General features: G+C 45.8%; 1 protein-coding gene and 1 long non-coding RNA gene across 2 annotated transcripts in view; one reads left to right on the forward strand and one right to left on the reverse strand.

The window, feature by feature from the left end:
* The window catches only part of CDHR3 (cadherin related family member 3), a 77,544-nt gene extending 60,181 nt beyond the window's left edge, over positions 1-17,363 (forward strand). The window contains exons 13-19 of the mRNA XM_055420758.2: positions 606-777; positions 2,320-2,570; positions 4,573-4,754; positions 6,832-6,845; positions 8,355-8,386; positions 12,153-12,201; positions 13,943-17,363. Coding sequence (XP_055276733.2) covers positions 606-777; positions 2,320-2,570; positions 4,573-4,754; positions 6,832-6,845; positions 8,355-8,386; positions 12,153-12,201; positions 13,943-14,247 — 1,005 coding nt within the window. The 3' untranslated portion in view covers positions 14,248-17,363. The remainder of the gene's footprint in view (positions 1-605; positions 778-2,319; positions 2,571-4,572; positions 4,755-6,831; positions 6,846-8,354; positions 8,387-12,152; positions 12,202-13,942) is intronic.
* LOC129552386 (uncharacterized) overlaps positions 1-17,788 on the reverse strand; it is a 44,087-nt gene that overhangs the window by 17,123 nt on the left and 9,176 nt on the right. The window contains exons 2-3 of the long non-coding RNA XR_008685232.2: positions 4,588-4,732; positions 735-843 (exon numbers count right to left, since the gene is read on the reverse strand). This is a non-coding gene — a long non-coding RNA (uncharacterized LOC129552386). The remainder of the gene's footprint in view (positions 1-734; positions 844-4,587; positions 4,733-17,788) is intronic.

Raw genomic sequence — 17,788 nt, forward strand, 5'->3', positions numbered from 1 at the left:
CTGCATGTTAGAATCAGCCGGGGAACGTGAAAAATCAGGCCTGGGCACCAACTTCCACAGAGTCTAATTCATTTGGTCTGGAGTGGGCCAGACAAGAGGAACCAGTGTTGAGAGCCATTGCTTTATCTTCCAAAGTTAAAGACAGAACTTCCAACTCAGAGAGGCAGCAAGCAAGGAAGCATAGGAGGGTCACCACACATCCATCACTGTTACTGAAAAAACAACTCAGCATCATCTGGGGATGAGTGCATGTGTCTAGATGCATGTGCGTGAGAGGTGTGGAAACACATTATTATGTATATTATGCACACATGCATGTACACATACACACACTTGATAAAGTTAATAACATAGGACTTGGAATAGGGCAGACCTGAGTTCAAATCCCAGTTCCACCACTCACCAACTGAATGAATAGCCTTAGGTCAATTACCTAATCTCCCTAAGCCTCAGCTGCCCCCATCTATAAAGTGGGAATAATCATATTATCTATCTTGGGTGAGGTTAAACCTCACTAATTCACAAAAAGCGCACAGCCCAGTGCCTGGCACACAGTAAGAACTAAACGATAACTACTTCACAAGGCCACTTTCTTGCTGCTCTAGGTTACTGTGAACATCATTGAAGAAAATGATGAAAAACCAATTTGTACGCCAAACTCATATTTCCTGGCGATCCCAGTGGATCTGAAAGTTGGCACAAATATTCACAACTTCAAGCTCACATGTACTGACCTTGATTCCAGCCCTAGGTCTTTTCGTTACTCCATTGGCGCAGGTATGATACTGATGTCAGTGTTCCTGGGTCCTTGCTGAGGGCTCCTGGTGTTGGAGGCTGCAGCAGCTGTTTAGGCAGAAGGGGTGGGTGTCAGAGTTCACATACTGATCTGGCACCGTGTGAGGGGTGGGCTGTCCTGAATGAGGAAAGCAGGGCTGAGGGGTCTAATGGTTCTGGAATCCCTCTTTCCTGCCTTGGCTTCCCCTTCTCACCTAATTCTTCCCAGACTCCCATACTTAACTGCCCAAAGCCCCAAGGAAGGGTGAATCCCTTTGATGGTGACTCCCCGCCCTCCCATTCCCAGCCTGTCTCATGATTCATGAATCAGATTAGTGTAGTTAAAAAAATATTTTAGTTCAACTCCTCCCCCAGCTCTTTTGCTGCAAGCTTGTAGTGGGGGCAGGGGATCCCAAACCTCTCTCTGGATAATAATAGATGAAATAGATTAAATGCATTTTGAAACGTGTCCTCAGGAATTCTCTTCTGCTCCATTCATTTTCTCTCTTTAAAAATATACCATTGTGGGAGAGAGAAAAAAGAGCACCCCTCAATGGAAATGAGACCAAAATAGCTCATCTAATGAAGTGCTGGGGCCAGAGATTTAAACCCAAACAAGCAGAGCAATTTCACGTGAGAGAGTAAAAATCCAGCTCGGCCACCCGCTGAGCCCTGGCAGAGCAGGAACTCAAGCAGCAGGAAGCCTCTCGAGCAGGCTGTGTCACCAGGGGCAGAGCCTGCCTGGAGACAGCAACTGCAACTGCCAGAGATGGAAATAATCCATACTGAGAACCCTCCAGGTCTTTACAACGGGGCACTTCGCTGCTAAGGGAGTAACAATTGCATCATCCCTTGCTCCATTTTACTGGTTTTCAGTCGGTAACGAGTCTGGAGCCACTGGAGGAATGAGCAAGGGCTGCTTGGGAGGGGCAGCCTCTCTGCTCCGGGCTCCCGAAACTGTGAGCCTGCAGCCCCCACCAAGGGAGGGTGGAGGGAGGCAGATGTGGGGAATACAGTCCCTGCCTGAGCAGGCGGCACGTTCCTTTTGGGGACTCCAGGGTCATCTGTCACCGGTGTGACCAGCCACGTTCCATGAAAGGCGTGGAGTGAATTTGGCCTATGGCTAGGGACCGTGGCCCCCCTTCCTTCTTGCTGCCCACTGATTGGTCTGAGCATGAGCTACACATGGTTACTAAACGAATGCGGACGGTGTCACTGACCGCGCCAGGATTGTTAGGTTTCTGCCTGACGCTCAGCAGGATGACGGCCATTCTCCTGAGACACATGTGCCAGTGCCCTTTTCTGCTCTTGTTTCCACTGCAGCCACACTGGTTGTGAGCAACACAACCAGATTTCACTCATGAAATCTCTGGGGCAGTTAAGGACCATATTCTATCATTGACCCCACCCTGGTACATCAGAAACAATCTACATCTGCGGTGTGGATGTTTAAGGAAAAAGACTGGATGGGGTTTTCTTTTAAACCTTTATTTCTCATGCTCTTTTCTTCCTTTTCCCAAAATCCTTGCATCAAATCTCATTTAGGAAACATCAACAATCATTTCACTCTCTCTCCCAATGCTGGGTCCAATGTTACAAGCCTGATCCTGGCGACTCGCTTTGACTATGCTAGTGGGCTTGATAAGGTCTGGAACTACAAACTGCTTGTCTACATAACCGATGACAACTTGCTGTCCGGCAGGAAGAGAGCCGGGGCTCTTGTTGAAACTGGGACCGTGACACTGAGTATTAGTGTCATTCCTCACCTAACCACATTTATCACCACAACTACCAAGGTAAGGGCTCTGGGAGCTGGACTTCTCAGATACATCCCCTGTGATTGATATTGGTGGGACCCTTTGACCTAGAAGAAATATGGGATGGACTGAAAAGAGTTGAAGTGTTAGGATACTGACAGGACCACCAACCATGGATTGGATAGGATTAGCCAGTGGGTGGTAGAAAAAGATCTGGGTGAGACCTTGGGCTTATAGCACCATTAACTTTTTCTAATCTGGTAAAGAAGGATGTGCATTTATGCAGACTTGTGAGAGATCAGGTATTGACCATCCAGAGTCCTTGTGACAAAGGAGCCAATATTCATGGACATGTTGCTGCCTTCCAAAGCCCCTCTGCTTGCTCCTAAGAGCTACAGCGAATCATTGTCCATGAGAGCAGCTAAGCTGCCAGATGCTCTTCTCTACTTCTTTTGAAGAGTCATTATTTGCCAAACTGTACTCTACTCCCCAACCCCACTCCAAAAAAATTCCATTCATTCAATCTGCAGATACGAATTTAATACCTATAACAGACCAAGCACTTTGGTAAGTAAGTCAAAAATGATCTCCGCTCTCATGGAGCTTATATTACTAGTATAGGTCAGCGGTTCTGAGTGTAGTCCCCAGACTAGCAACATCATCATCACCTGAAAATTTGTTAGAAGAGCAAATTCTTCAGCCCACCTCAGAACATTAAAGTTATACCTCCCCCAACCATGATCATCACCATGACCTCCAGGGAAGAATGCTGAAACCTGGAATTTCACATCCCCAGGTATACTGGATGAGAAACTCTGCAGATGGAGTCCAGAAATCTGTGTTTTCAATAAGCCTTTTGATTGCACTAAAGTTTGAGCAGCTCTGATTCAGAGGGGGAGACGGATTATAAGCAGGGATGCAAACTAATAAACTAACTACAAATTGTCCTAAACAATAGGAAGAAAATAAGCAGGTGCCACAATAGAATCAGTGTGATAAAGGAGGGGAGAGTCTTAGAATCTGACAAGGGGATTATCACCCCTGACTCCTTGATCAACTGACTTCTATTCATACAGACACTTTTGTCCCCTTTCCTTCTGCTCCTAGTAAAAGTTGTGCCCTTGGCCAGCAGCCCCACAATTGGAGAACACCAGAAGGAATTAGAACCTCAGAAAGCAACCTATGATAGGTGTTCAAATTCTGCTCCTCAAAGTCTTACCAAGAGCTGCTCAATGTTCCTCTCCTCTCCTTCCAATGATTGGAGGCATTAGGTGACCTCAAGGGCTTTCAGTGATGGCAGGAGCCAGTTGGTGCCTCTGAATAAGGAACCACCATCTTTCTGGGACTTATTACACAACCCAGTTGTGACATCCCCCATCTGGAAATCTCTATAACTTGTTTGTTATCTGTCTCCCTCTCGGGAAGCAAACACTGAACTTGAGGTCTCACTGTGATAACAGCCTGCTCAGCTGGCAATGCAGCTGGTACTGAGTGAACACTGAGAAGCCTACAAAGTATTTTAAAAAAAACAACAAAAAACCAACTTTCATGGCTCATGCCTTCCCAGTGAAAGACAACGGCTAAATTAGTCCCTAGACTATGCCATGATTTGGGAGGGAAAAAATGCCAATGGACTTTTTATCTTTGGGAAAGGGGAAGACAGTGAATGAAATTAAGCCTAGAGTTGCTTCCCAGCTCCCTACATTTTCTAGGCTTTGGTCTAATGGATGATGTATGGTGGTTTGGTTGCTAAGTCATGTCTGACTGTTGTGACCCTATGGACTGTAGCCCTCCAGGCTCTTCTGTCCATAGGATTTTCCAGGCAAGAATAATGAAGTGGGTTGCCATTTCCTTGGATGATATATGGCAAGACTATAAATAAGGTGATGGGTTAAAGCAACTAGAATGATGAGCACACAGATATCAGATATTTAGAGCAAGAACAAACAGCAGAATGAACACTCAGCCACCCAACATGAGAGGGTGCTGAAGTCAAAGACACCACCAGCCTCCACTCACTCTCCTGCTTCTATCATTCAAGCCAAGGATCACCTACCAGATCCTGAGGAAGAACGTGTATTCTCCATCTGCCTGGTATGTGCCTTTTGTCATCACTTTGGGCTCCATGTTGCTTCTGGGTCTCCTGGTGTCCATGATCATCTTGCTGGCCAAAGCCATCCACAGACCCTGTCCCTGCAAGACTGAAAAGCACAAGAAACCTCTGTAAGTTGCCAGGGGGCTGGGTTCCTTCCATCATTTCCTTACAGAGGTCACTGCTTCTGGTGATGTCTGGAGATGAAAAGATAGTTCGGATTTCTCCACAGGGTAGAGAGGGTGTCTGGAATGAAGGAAGCAAACAGAGATATGGAGAAGGCATCCAGCTCTCCTTGTCCTGGTGGACCTCCTTCACCAACTGCAAGACCAGAAAACCCTTCCTTTGCTTTTCCCTGGCACCTGCCTGTCCTTCATGTGTTCTCAGTGAAATTGGGGTTTCAACTTCTTGGTAAACTTGTCCTGGATAAAAGCTTCAGAAACAAGGCCAGTCATGAGTAGCAGTGGAATATGCTGTGCTGTTATTTGTGGAATATTTAAAGAATGGGATGGAATTAGAGGAAGCAGGAGAAACTAATAAGGAAATTAAGCTTTTGGTTCCAGTGACTCAACTGGGCTTTGGTGTGACTAAATAATCATTGTTCTTTTGCACGTGGCCCTGATCCCTCCTTCTCGAGGGCTGTAAACGCAAGTCTGCTTCCTCTCCCTTGGATCCTCACCGGGTCACTAATATGCCTCTGTCAATGATGCTCTACAGAGTGTCTATTACCAGCTAAAGGGAGGTACTAGAGTGAAGTGCAGAAAGCATTGAATTGTTACAAGATTCTCCAGAGCCAGTTTCTTGAGTCTCGGTAGCTCTTACAATGAGAACACGAGGGTTTCTCAGCCTGTGCTTTGGAGTCAGCTAAGGCTAGGGTTCAAATCTTGGCTCTACCATTTTCTGGGTACATGGTTTTAAGCAATGACAACCTCTGTGAATCTCAATTTATTTGAAAACCAAACAATTAAATGAGCAAATGCAAAGGAAGCACTTAGCACTGTTCCTGATGTCGAGTAAATGCATAATACACTAGTTTTTAAAATCTTGTTGCATGATTTTTCATGGCAGAGTCCCAGTGAGTATAGGACTTTAGATTCCAAGTTTAGCTCTACACTCAAGTATCTTGTGGTATTGGAACCTCCAATTTTGGAATTTCTCACTGGCAAAAAGAAAGGGTGATATGATTCATGCATCTTTTAAAGGTATTTTGAAGATTAACTAGTACTGTCAAATAATTTTAAGTCTATGGATGAAAGACTGTATAAAAGTATAAGGTATTAGCATAAAGATGTGCATTGCATTTTGCCATATTTATTGGGGACGTTCGTTGCTATTGGCAACCTTGACTTAAAGGTAAGAAATCCCTGAGCATCTGCTGAAATTAAAAAAGGCAATTTTATTTGGACTCTACTCACAAATTGATTTGAGAAAAAAAACTGGCTCCAAAAGAGTGATGCTTAAGCTTGTAAGGATGGTGGTGCCCTGCAATGGGATTTGGGCAGAAGTTCTTAAAGGAAGTAATCCCGTAGACACTGCAACTCACATGCAATTTGTGGTTAAATATGCACCTTGAACCTGGTTGCCTTCATTTACATTTGAAATATTGTTTTCAACAAGGTTGACTTAAAAAGGAAAAACTAGCTAGTGATTCAGACTCAGACCTGGCCTCTCTGGCAATTTGTTGTATCATATGGCAACCAACATTTGTCCAGAAACAATAAAATTAAAGTCACAGAACTACAGAATTCAAGATTATCATGGGAAGGGTCTTAACATCCAAGCATCCAGCTCTTCCTGTTACAGAAAGCCAAAATTTAACTCCTAGTAGGAGAACCTTCCCGGGGTGAGCCACCCCTCCTGGTCAGATGGCTGCTGGGGAAGAAGCCCAGCCAGGAAGAATGGCCCAGCCATCTGGGGGGGTGTTCATGGCCCTCCCTCAGTGTGTCAGAGGAAATAGAGTCCCTGAAGTTCTAGAAAGCAGTAGTTTTCAAGCTCATCAAATTCTCAGAACCTCCTTAGTCCCAACCCAATAGTGATGAAGCAGGGCTCGGAGTCCAGTCTTCACTTTAGTCCCCAGCCCTGGTCCTTCTCTTAAACAAACTCTGAATCCTGGGGGACACAGGTGCCCAAAGGCTTCCATGTTGTCACATGTAAACCAGGGCAGAACACTCTCGGTTTAACTCTTGTCCACCCTTTCTCCCCTCACAGGGTGAAGAAACTAGGTACGTATGATGCCAGTTACCTTTGCTGGTTGCTCTTGTTTTTTTTGCTGGCTCTCTTGTACTCTTGGGTTGGCCAAAAAGTTCAATCAGGTTTTTTCTGTAACATCTTGTGGAAAAAACCAAACGAACTTTTCGGCCAATCTAATAGATAAAAGCACTCCAACTTTGTGGAAAATCAGGGCACGGTCCTGTCTTGGTAGGTTTTCTGCCACGTCATCTGTGGATGAAATGAAACAGAGGTCACACGCACCTGGAGGGAGGGGAGGGCAGGGTGGGCTGCAAGGGGCCTTTGGCCCACTTGGATCTCTCACTTGGTCCTGCCTGTTTCTTACTGAGTCTCCTCCAGTCAGTCCAACATCAGCATCTAAAGGTCTGTTCCCCACCAACCAGGTCAGGAATGGAGAATTCTCTGTGGGTTAAACACAGAATCTATGCACTGCCACACACAGAGGGGACAGCTAGTGCTCTGTATTAGACCAATGTCTCTTTGTTTACGGATAAATGATACTTTATTCTCAGAGTGTAATGGATTTGGTCATTCTCTCATGTTATTTAGGTTAGGCTACTTAGAAATGAGGGCTGGAAAAAAAAAAAAAAAGAAATGAGGGCTGGGTGCAGTCAGACGAGCTGGGAGACTTGAGTGATTTCAGGGCACTGGTGAATAGAGCAAGGTCCATCTGAGGAGAGATCACCACTGCCACCAAAGCTGTGGCCTCAGGGAGAATTCAAGTTATGGGGAGGGACGGTACAAAGAACTGGAAAGAGTGTTTTTGATAAATGGTTGCTCTCACCATTCCAGCCATTGGTGCATGCATGTGACATGCACAAGGGATGTCTAAACAGGGTTAGAAATTTGACTGTAGTAGTTAGTGATCATATCAAATGAGATAGTTGTAATACATGAGAGTTTTCACAGACTATCTCTCATCCTAGTTACTTTTTTAAAAGGACATAAGGATGCAAAGAATCCTCACACAACCAATGTAGCAACCTCAACTTTCTTATTTACCTATAAAGCCATTTTGGGCTTCCCAGTGGCACCAGGCTTCTCTGGTGGCTCAGACAGTAAAGAATCTGCCTGCAATGCAGGAGACTTGGGTTTGATCCCCCGGTTGGGAAGATCCCCTAGAGAAAGGCATGGCAACCCACTCCAGTATTCTTGCCTGGAAAGTCTCATGGACAAAGGAGCGCGGCTGGCTATAGTCCATAGAGTTGCAAAGAGTCGGACACAACTAAAGCGACTTAGCATGCATGGATAAAGTCATTTAAAAGTTAATTTCTAGTAATAGCAATAACATGGAAAAAGAATTCTAAAATTGTTGTAATTGTGTATGATGTGTGTGTGTTTCTGAGAAGATGGAAGGATGTCAACAAACATGTCTAGGGACAGAAAATTCTTTGCTGTGCCTGCAATACTAAGCTCAGAGAAAATTAGATCTCAAGGTGGAGGTAGAATTTTAAGGTCAATTTAGTGTCCAAGAAGCTTAACTTCTATCCTTTTCCCTGCAGAAATGAAGAACACAAAGAGAAAGGTCATGGTGGTAAGGACGGCTGACCCCTTGATACCTGGTCGGGGGAGGGTGGGGTGGTAGGCTCCTGTCCTCCTCGCAGGCAGCCCTGCCACAGCCCCGTGGGGGTGTTTATCATTCAGGGAGATGCCTGTACGTGGCCACTGGAACAGATTGCTGTGTGACGAGCTCCTGATAGAATTTGTTCCCTCCACTGAACTTGTCTGCTGATATATTTGCAGAAAAACTGGATTTCATAAATATTGAATAGTGGTGTTTATTATCCACACCACTTCTCCAGGAGAGTGAGTTAGGGGAGGTGGGGAGGAACTTAAAGACCAGAACTGGTGCTTCAGCCTTCAGTTGGATTTAGTTTTGCTTTGCTTTTCCACAACCTTGTGGGAAAAGTGATAGAAAAAGAGTAGTGCATGGGGTTGGGAATGGCTGTCTCTGCTTGGCCATGTGAACTTGACCTCTGGGATCCCTCAGCCTCTTTAAGATTTAGATTCCTCATCAGTGGAATGAGATAACAGGTGGGGAAATATTGTGAAAACTGTGAAGAGTCATGCAAATGCAAAACATTACAGGATAGCTGGGGAGTTGCCTCTTCACCTGACCTCCTTGTTTTTCTTTCACTGATCTGATGTACCCCGTGGGAAGTGACAGATTTTGAAGGTGACCACTCCAGGTTTCCCTAGCCCCTGATAATAGGACTCTGTTATGACCCAAGACCCATGAGTTTGGGAAATGATATGCAGGACGAGGAGGAAGTGCTGCTTCAGACCCATCCATTAAGTGCTTATAAGTACCAGTCTGTGTACAAACAGAAGGAAGAGGTGATCCCCTGTCTCCTGGATCTTATTGTGATGCCACACAGAGACTGAGAACTATGTACAATGAAATTCATCGATTAAATAAATCAATTCCCAAGACTGTAAAAAGTGAAGCTTCTGAGCTGATCAAATGGATGAAAGCCATACAATCGTCATTCCTTCTCTTTTCACAGCAGGGAGTTGTGGGCTAGTGAGTAGGTAATCGCTTATGTGATGAAAATGGGGGTGGAAGGCCCACTGAACTCCAAACACCATCCTCATGAGCCTGCTGAAGAATGGCATCATGGAAGTGCACTATGTGAGGGGTGGGGGTGTCTCTATGGGGCAGAGGTCAGATCCTGGTGGGGCAGCACAGAGTACAGATCTGGGGAAGAAAAAGGCCTGGAGCCCCAGGCTTAGGTGAGGCAGGCCAGCCCCAGATGCAACGTCGCACTGGCCTCGGCTCTGTGCCTGTCCTGCATATAACATCTGCCTGGCAGATCTTGGATGATGTCGACCTTGGCCAGTGTTGCATGCCATTTCTGCGCAGCTTAGATAGAATTTACTCAGGATGCTTTCCTACCCTCAGTTCAGTTCAGTTCAGTCGCTCAGTCGTGTCCGACTCTCCGCGACCCCATGAATCACAGCACGCCAGGCCTCCCTGTCCATCACCAACTCCCGGAGTTCACTCAAACTCATGTCCACAGAGTCGGTGATGCCATCCAGCCATCTCATTCTCCGTCGTCCCCTTCTCCTCCCGCCCCCAACCTTTCCCAGCATCAGAGTCTTTTCCAGTGAGTCAACTCGTCACATGAGGTGGCCAAAGTATTGGAGTTTCAGCTTTAGCATCAGTCCCTCCAATGAACATCCAGGATTGATCTCCTTTAGAATGGACTGGTTGGATCTCCTTGCAGTATAAGGGACTCTCAAGAGTCTTCTCCAACACCACAGTTCAAAAGCATCGATTCTTCGGCGATCAGCCTTCTTCACAGTCCAACTCTCACATCCATACATGACCACGGGAAAAACCATTGCCTTGACTAGACGGACCTTGGTTGGCAAAGTAATGTCTCTGCCTTTTAATATACTATCAAGGTTGGTCATAACTTTCCTTCCAAGGAGCAAGCGTCTTTTAATTTCATGGCTGCAATCAGCATCTGCAGTGATTTTGGAGCCCAAAAAAACAAAGTCTGACACTGTTTCCACTGTTTTTCCATCTATTTCCCATGAAGTGATGGGACCAGATGCCATGATCTTTGTTTTCTGAATGTTGAGCTTCAAACCAACATTTTCACTCTCCTCTTTCACTTTCATCAAGAGGCTTTTGAGTTCCTCTTCACTTTCTGCCATAAGGGTAGTGTCATCTGCATATCTGAGGTTATTGATATTTCTCCCAGCAATCTTGATTCCAGCTTGTGCTTCTTCCAGCCCAGCGTTCCTCATGATGTACTCTGCATATAAGTTAAATAAGCAAGGTGACAATATACAACCTTGACGTACACCTTTCCCTATTTGGAACCAGTCTGTTGTTCCATGTCCAGTTCTAACTGTTGCTTCCTGACCTGCGTACAGGTTTCTCAAGAGGCAGGTCAGGTGGTCTGGGATTCCCATCTCTTTCAGAATGTTCCACAGTTTATTGTGATCCACACAGTCAAAGGCTTTGGCATAGTCAATGAAGCAGAAATAGATGTTTTTCTGAAACTCTCTTGCTTTCTCCATGATCCAGCGGATGTTGGCAATTTGATCTCTGGTGCCTCTGCCTTTTCTAAAACCTGCTTGAACATCTGGGAGTTCATGGTTTACATATTGCTGAAGCCTGGCTTGGAGAATTTTGAGCATGACTTTGCTAGCGTGTGAGATGAGGGCAATTGTCCGGTAGTTTGAGCATTCTTTGGCATTGCCTTTCTTTGGGATTGGAATGAAGACTGACCTCTTCCAGTCCTGTGGCCACTGCTGAGTTTTCCAAATCTGCTGGCATATTGAGTGCAGCACTTTCACAGCATCATCTTTCAAGACTTGTAATAGCTCAACTGGAATTCCATCACCTCCACTAGCTTTGTTAGTAGTGATGCTTTCTAAGGCCCACCTGACTTCACATTCCAAGATGTCTGGCTCTAGGTCAGTGATCACGTTATAGTGACTATCTTGGTCGTGAAGATCTTTTTTGTACAGTTCTTCTGTGTATTCTTGCCACCTCTTCTTAATATCTTCTGCTGCTGTTAGGTCCATACCATTTCTGTCCTTTATCGAGCCCATCTTTGCATGAAATGTTCCCTTGGAATCTCTAATTTTCTTGAAGAGGTCTCTTGTTTTTCCTATTCTGTTGTTTTCCTCTATTTCTTTGCATTGATCACTGAGGAAGTCTTTCTTATCTCTCCTTGCTATTCTTTGGAACTCTGCATTCAGATGCTTATATCTTTCCTTTTCTCCTTTGCTTTTCGCTTCTCTTCTTTTCACAGCTATTTGTAAGGCCTCCTCAGACAGCCATTTCGCTCTTTTGCATTTCTTTTCCATGGGGATGGTCTTGGTCCCTGTCTCCTGTACAATGTCACGAACCTCCGTCCAGAGTTCATCAGGCACTCTATCTATCAGATCTAGTCCCTTAAATCTATTTCTCACTTCCACTGTATAATCATAAGGGATTTGATTGAGGTCATATCTGAATGGTCTAGTGGTTTTCCCTACCAAGTCTGCATTAAATGGCTTCTTCCCACCCCCTGCCCCACGACCCCATAGTATCCTATATTCCCTCATCATAGTCTTTATCACTGTATATTGCAATGCTTCTTTGTAAACGGCTCCTGTGTGACAGAAAGCAGTAACCACCCCTGCCTCTCCACCGCTGTGTCCCCTGCACCTAGCACAGCACCTATGGAATAAATAAATGTCACATGGGCCCTGGGTGAGGAATCTGGGCTGTAAGGAAGAGCAGCCTCGCCTGGGAGGAGGAGTGTAGAGTTGTGCTTGAAACTGTCTCTTTTCCTTAGGAAACAATCCAGATGAACACAGCCTTTGATGGAGAAGCCACAGACCCAGGTAATTACATGGCAGTGCCGCCTATCAGTGGGCTCTTCATATCCAGGCTGATAGTCATGGAGGACGCTATTCGATGTCCTGCTCTTCACTCAAGTCTGTCAATCCAGTTGGCTGTGGTGCCTACATTATGCTGACCCTTCCAGGCTTCTCTATAACACGAGATCAGTGCAAAGCAGAGCTGGCTGACGTTCAAGCACATGATCACATGTGAGGCCTCAGAAGGTTTCTACCTAGAGCCTCCCCCTCAAGGACCATGCCTCTGTCTAGCCTCCTTTTCCTGAATCACAAACCAACTCAGGGAATTTGTGAATTCAATAACCCACTTTTTTTTTTTTTCTGCTTACTGGGACTCCATCTCTCCTCACCCTCATCCCCACTCCTCCCATCCTTTCTGAATGCTTCTAACACCATCCTGTTGGTAATGAGAGACATGGAGAAATGGCAAGCTTGGCTTCTTTTTTCACTTGATCAGGGCCAAGAATTTCTTCTTGGTCGGCAAGATGAACATAAGGTAAAGCTGGCCTCCAGAGCTCTCATCACCCCCATGAAATCAGCTCCAAATTTAGCTCCTTTACACACATCCCTTCACTTACAAAGGCTCAATTATAGACGTGAATAAAGGGAAGGAAACCAAATTCGGGAGGCAAGTGTGTTGGCTTCCTGCCACCCTCACATGTGAACGGCTCAGCGGCTCAGCTCGGTCCTCCTCGGAAGGAGGATGGCTCCTCTCCAGGGGAGGCTCCTGCTGCTGCTGGAATTAAATTTCCCTCTATTATTAGGTACTTGTTACCATAATGTGCCCACATTAGCATAAGTGCTGGTGGGATCCTCTGCCTGAGAGGCCACTCGTGCTGCAGGAGCAGGGGCACGCTGGAAACGAGATCTTCTGGGGCAAAAGCCAGGAAGAGCCAAGGCTGTTCTCCTGCGTCTGTGTTTTTGAAAGAAGGAAAAAGGAAGAAATGAGCCAACTGGACTAATGTGAACAAACACCAATTAGCGTCTGCTGGCACCGACATGATAAAACTGCTCCCTTGCATCATCTCAACAGGGGCCAGATTTGTGGGTCTGTGTCTATAAATCTCTGCTAACATAACGTAAATAAAAATCAAAGTTTCTTTTCTTACTTGGTGGGTTCCTGCTTATAGCAGGGATTCAGGGGGTCTTTTTAAACAAACAAATCAGAATGTAATGGGTAACTCCATGAGAAAATGGACCTAATTTATCCGAAGCTCCCATCAAGTTCCGGACTTCTGTGGCCTCTAGTCCTGCCATTGAGGTGACCTTGTGAAAGTGTGAAAGTGGTAATCGCTCAGTCATGTCTGACTCTTTGCAACCCCATGGACTGTAGCCCACCAGCCTCCTCTGTCCATGGGATTCTCCAGGCAAGAATATTGGGGGGGCTTGCCATGTCCTGTCCTTCTTAGGGGATTTTCCTGATCCAGGCATAGAACCCGGGTCTCCTGTACTGCAGGCAGATTCCTTACCATCTGAGTCACTGGGGAAGAGACTCTTTTAAACCTTTCTTTCTAGGGAAGCATTGAGATCTGCAACCCGTGTGGTCAGAGACACGCAGCTCAGCTCTTGGAAAGGGCAGGCTGGTGAAGCTTGTCTGTGTTTTTCACAAGCCTGTTTTCCTTCTTTCCAAGGGGGGTGAGATGAGAGCTGAGTGGAGAGGGGGGAGCAGAGAAGCACTTGGATTCCTTTGTTTATATATTGGCTGTGTATTTCTTTTTCCCCCTAGTTACTGGGGCAATATATGAATTCAACTCAAAAACTGGAGCCAGAAAGTGGAAAGACTCCTTAACTCAAATGTCAAAATGGAAAGAGTCCACCTCCCAGGGAGCTGCTCCAAGAAGACCTGTCCCTCGGGAAGGAACCGGGCCACCAAGGAGCAAAGACAAGGAAAGAGATGGTCTGAGCAGCAAAGGCCAGGCTGAGGATGCAGGCCTGGGGCCCAGGAGCCAAGACAGCATGCTGAGCACCCCAGAGAACAGAAACCCAGCCTTCATGAGAGGGGCATCCCCCAAACGGCACCCAGAGAAGTGAACTGGGCAATGGAGCAAGCGAACTTGACTGTCTGGATGCTGCTTCACCTTACATTCTTCTAGGGCAGGGTGGGAGGCATAAAATGTAGCAGATCCAGGGTCCCAGAAGGAATGTTTGACAAACTTTAAACAGAAATGGGTTTGATCCCAGAGTTGCCTTTTTCTGAGATGGCCCAGGAGTGGTTTTGCTCAATCATCTGTGCCTCTGATCAGCTGGATTGTTAACTTGAATGTGGACTTGTGTTTCTTCTTCATATTGATTCTAGGAAGCCGCATTCCATTCTATTCGCCCGTAGGAAGTGCAGGAGACCTGCTGCCTAAATTCTGAGGGCTACCCTCCCATCTGGTTCCACCTCTTTTTTTTCCTGCCTTAATTTTGGTGTTTCCCAGATTTCTTCACTGATAAATACAGTTCAACACCATTGTAAGTCACCTCTAATCTCTTTCTAAAGAGGCAGAGCAGTGGGGGAAAAAAGGATGAATAAATAATAAGTTGTTCATCTGGAAAGAATAAAACACACTAGATACCTTTAATTCTTTCTCATTAAGGTAAAACTGATAAAGCAATAAGACACACAGATCTAAGGCACTCAGCTTGATACCATGTAGACTCCTGCTGGAGGCAACCACTATTCGAGTCTTTATTGTCATAAATTACTTTTGCCTTTTTGGAATTTCCTATAAATGGGATTACACAGAACACACTCCTTTGTGTCTGGCTCCTTCTACTAAGCATCGTGTCTGTGTGTAACCATCCAGGTCTCTTCACTGTATGTCTTATCCCACTGAGGGAATCTACCACATGTCATTTATCCATCCCACATTCAGGTGGCTTCTCCCAGTATTTTTTTTTTTACTATTCTAGGTTACAGCACAGTGAACCTCCTTTTCCACATCTTTTGGTAGCACAAACACTTGTTTCTTCTGAGCCTATTCCTAGGAGTGGGATGGCCAGAGTCATTGCTGGAATCTGAGAAGTCTGAAGTTAGTGGCTCCAGTTTAAACTTCTGCCAGCAATGATGGAGGGCTCTGATTGCTTTCCTCCCTGGTCAACACTTGGTGTTGTCAGTCCTTTTCTAGCCATCCTGGTGAAAATTTCTCTTCAAATAAAGCCACTCTTTTTTGCAAAGCTAAAACATCAACCCTGCAACCTACCTGCCCAGGTCTTTCTCTACCTCCTCTTGAGGGAGACCATAGGACTCAGAATAGAGACACAACGGCAAGCCCTAGCCATTCATACAGTTGAGACATTCACCATGGGCACAAGCAAAAACCCGAACATAAAGCCTCCCTGAGATGGAACGGGAAACGGACATTTTCAGGGTGCACCTGGTGGAGGCCGAGCAATCCTCACCTTTACTCCATGTCCTGCTCCCTAGCTGCTGTGACCACAAGAAAGGACTAGGTGAGAGTCCATTGGAGCAGTACCCACTTTCCTGGTTGGGGTACCAGATGAGAACTCCCCCAGGCCCAGGTGGGCCTGTACGAGGCAGCCAGGATCCATCCTGCAAATGCAGAACTTGGGAGGGAGCAGCTGCACTGTTTGTTGTGTGCCTGCTGTCATCGGTGTGACTTCTCAAGAAAAAGAAACATTTAGAAAATGCCCCGTCCTGGCCTAGAGCAAGTGTGGTTTATTAATAAGGGTTGGTTGCCAGGGAACTCCCTTGAATAGGTTTAAATTTTGCAAAGAAGGCAGAGCTGCTCATTTGTGGAGGTTAAAGTGGGTGAAGTGGCTGATTACCCATTTAAGACTCGGTAAGTCTGTGGAGCCCTGAGTAAAAGGCCTTCCTCAGAAGCTCTCAGCCTCAATGTAAGTAAATGAAGCTCCGAAAAGGCTGAAGGGGGTGCCTGATAACTGTTTACAAGCCCATTAAGGATGATTAAAAGGAGGGTGGTGAACAGCTGTTCTCCCTTGTCCCATGATGACAGGGCAGGAGGGGATCGTGCTTCTTGTACAGAAAGAGAGATCAGGGAGGGACCTCTCGAAGCCCAGGGTCTGCTTGAAGAGTCATTTCTTTCCCTGGTGATGGGCAGGAAGAGTTGATTGTCTTCCAAGCCCCAAGATGTGAACACTGAGGAGCCCAAGACATGGGTCAGGCGTGGTACCAGGAAACTTCTTCCAAGAGAAACTGCCTTTATCTTTTGCATATTGGACTGTTCGATTAGGGGCAATCAGAAGTCTCAGGTCCAGGGCTAGGTCATTTAAACCATTTAAATTATTTGAAAAATAAATTATCTGAGTAAAATCAAGCCAGGGACCATTGGGAAACCATGTAAAAGTTCTCTCACATTTCTCTCCCAAGGACTTAATCACATATAAATTTATTGTACCTAATGTTGACTTGCCTGATTCTGAGTCATTAAAAATTAAAGCAAACACGTTCAGAGATCAGGCCAGAGAGGGATCCACTGAGGGATGTGGAAGTCCATGGTGAACTGTGAAGTTGGAGCTTTCCTTCGTGCTCAGTAGGAAGCGGGGTCTGCGTTGGTGTCCCCTTTTGTTCAGAGCATGTGTGAAGAGAAACTGGGCAATGATGCCTACACTCCTTATAGCCCTCTCTCACGTCTGTAGGGAGAAGGAAATGGCAACCCACTCCGGTATTCTTGCCTGTAAAAATCCCATGGAAGGAGAAGCCTGGTAGGGTACAGTCGATGGGGTTGCAAAGAGTCGGACACGACTGAACGACTTCACTTCACGTCTACAGATCTATTGTTTGCCTTTTTGTGTAATGTGTTTTGTAATGGCTGAGAAAAAGCAACTAAATGAGTGAATCTAGAAAATGATGGCTATTGAAACTTGGCATTTCTCATTTCAAACTTAACGTGTGTGTGTTTACACCTACCATTCATTAAGTAAATGTTTTCGGAGCAAATACTGTGTGCCAGGTGTTGACTCGTCAACACAGCAGCCCCAGGGCCCTGCCCTTGCGGAGCTTACGCTTTGCCTGCTGTGACCCATCCTCAAAGATTCTATTTGCACTCTCATCCTGGTCTGTTTCTTGGTTCCTTGAGTGTTCTATTTGAAAGATAAATTAACCCAAGTCTGGAATTTCCTTTTTGGAAGAAGATATATTTCAGAATCACTTAAATATTAAAAAAAAATTAATGTGGGGACTTGTCTGGTGGCCTAGTGGTTAAGACTTCACATTCCCAATGCAGGGGACACAGGTTCAATCCCTGGTCAGGAAACTAAAATCCTGCATGTTGCTCAGCTTGGCCAAAAAACCAAATTCAATAGAGAGCCTTTATTAGAAAATACTTGCAATGCCCAAGGAGGGGCCCAGTCTTGGGTTATCTGAACAGCGTACTGCTTGTAACCTCTGGATGGCAGCTCTGAGTCAGGTGTGACTTCCTTACGAGGAGGATGGATGTATCCTGAGGCCAGAGAAAAGGTCAGTCACAGGATGGGGTGGGGAATGGGGGGCAGACTCAGATCACCGAGACCCCACTATGTGTATGGGAGGTGAGATGTGGCTCCTGCTCAAAGGAATGATCCAACTGAGACGATAACCAGCTCTTTGAAAAGACAGCAGCCACCCCAC

The sequence above is a fragment of the Moschus berezovskii genome, chromosome 3 (genome assembly GCF_049115385.1).
Source record: "Moschus berezovskii isolate FMDL1 chromosome 3, NW_MosBer_1.0, whole genome shotgun sequence".
In the NCBI taxonomy this organism is placed as follows: domain Eukaryota; kingdom Metazoa; phylum Chordata; class Mammalia; order Artiodactyla; family Moschidae; genus Moschus; species Moschus berezovskii.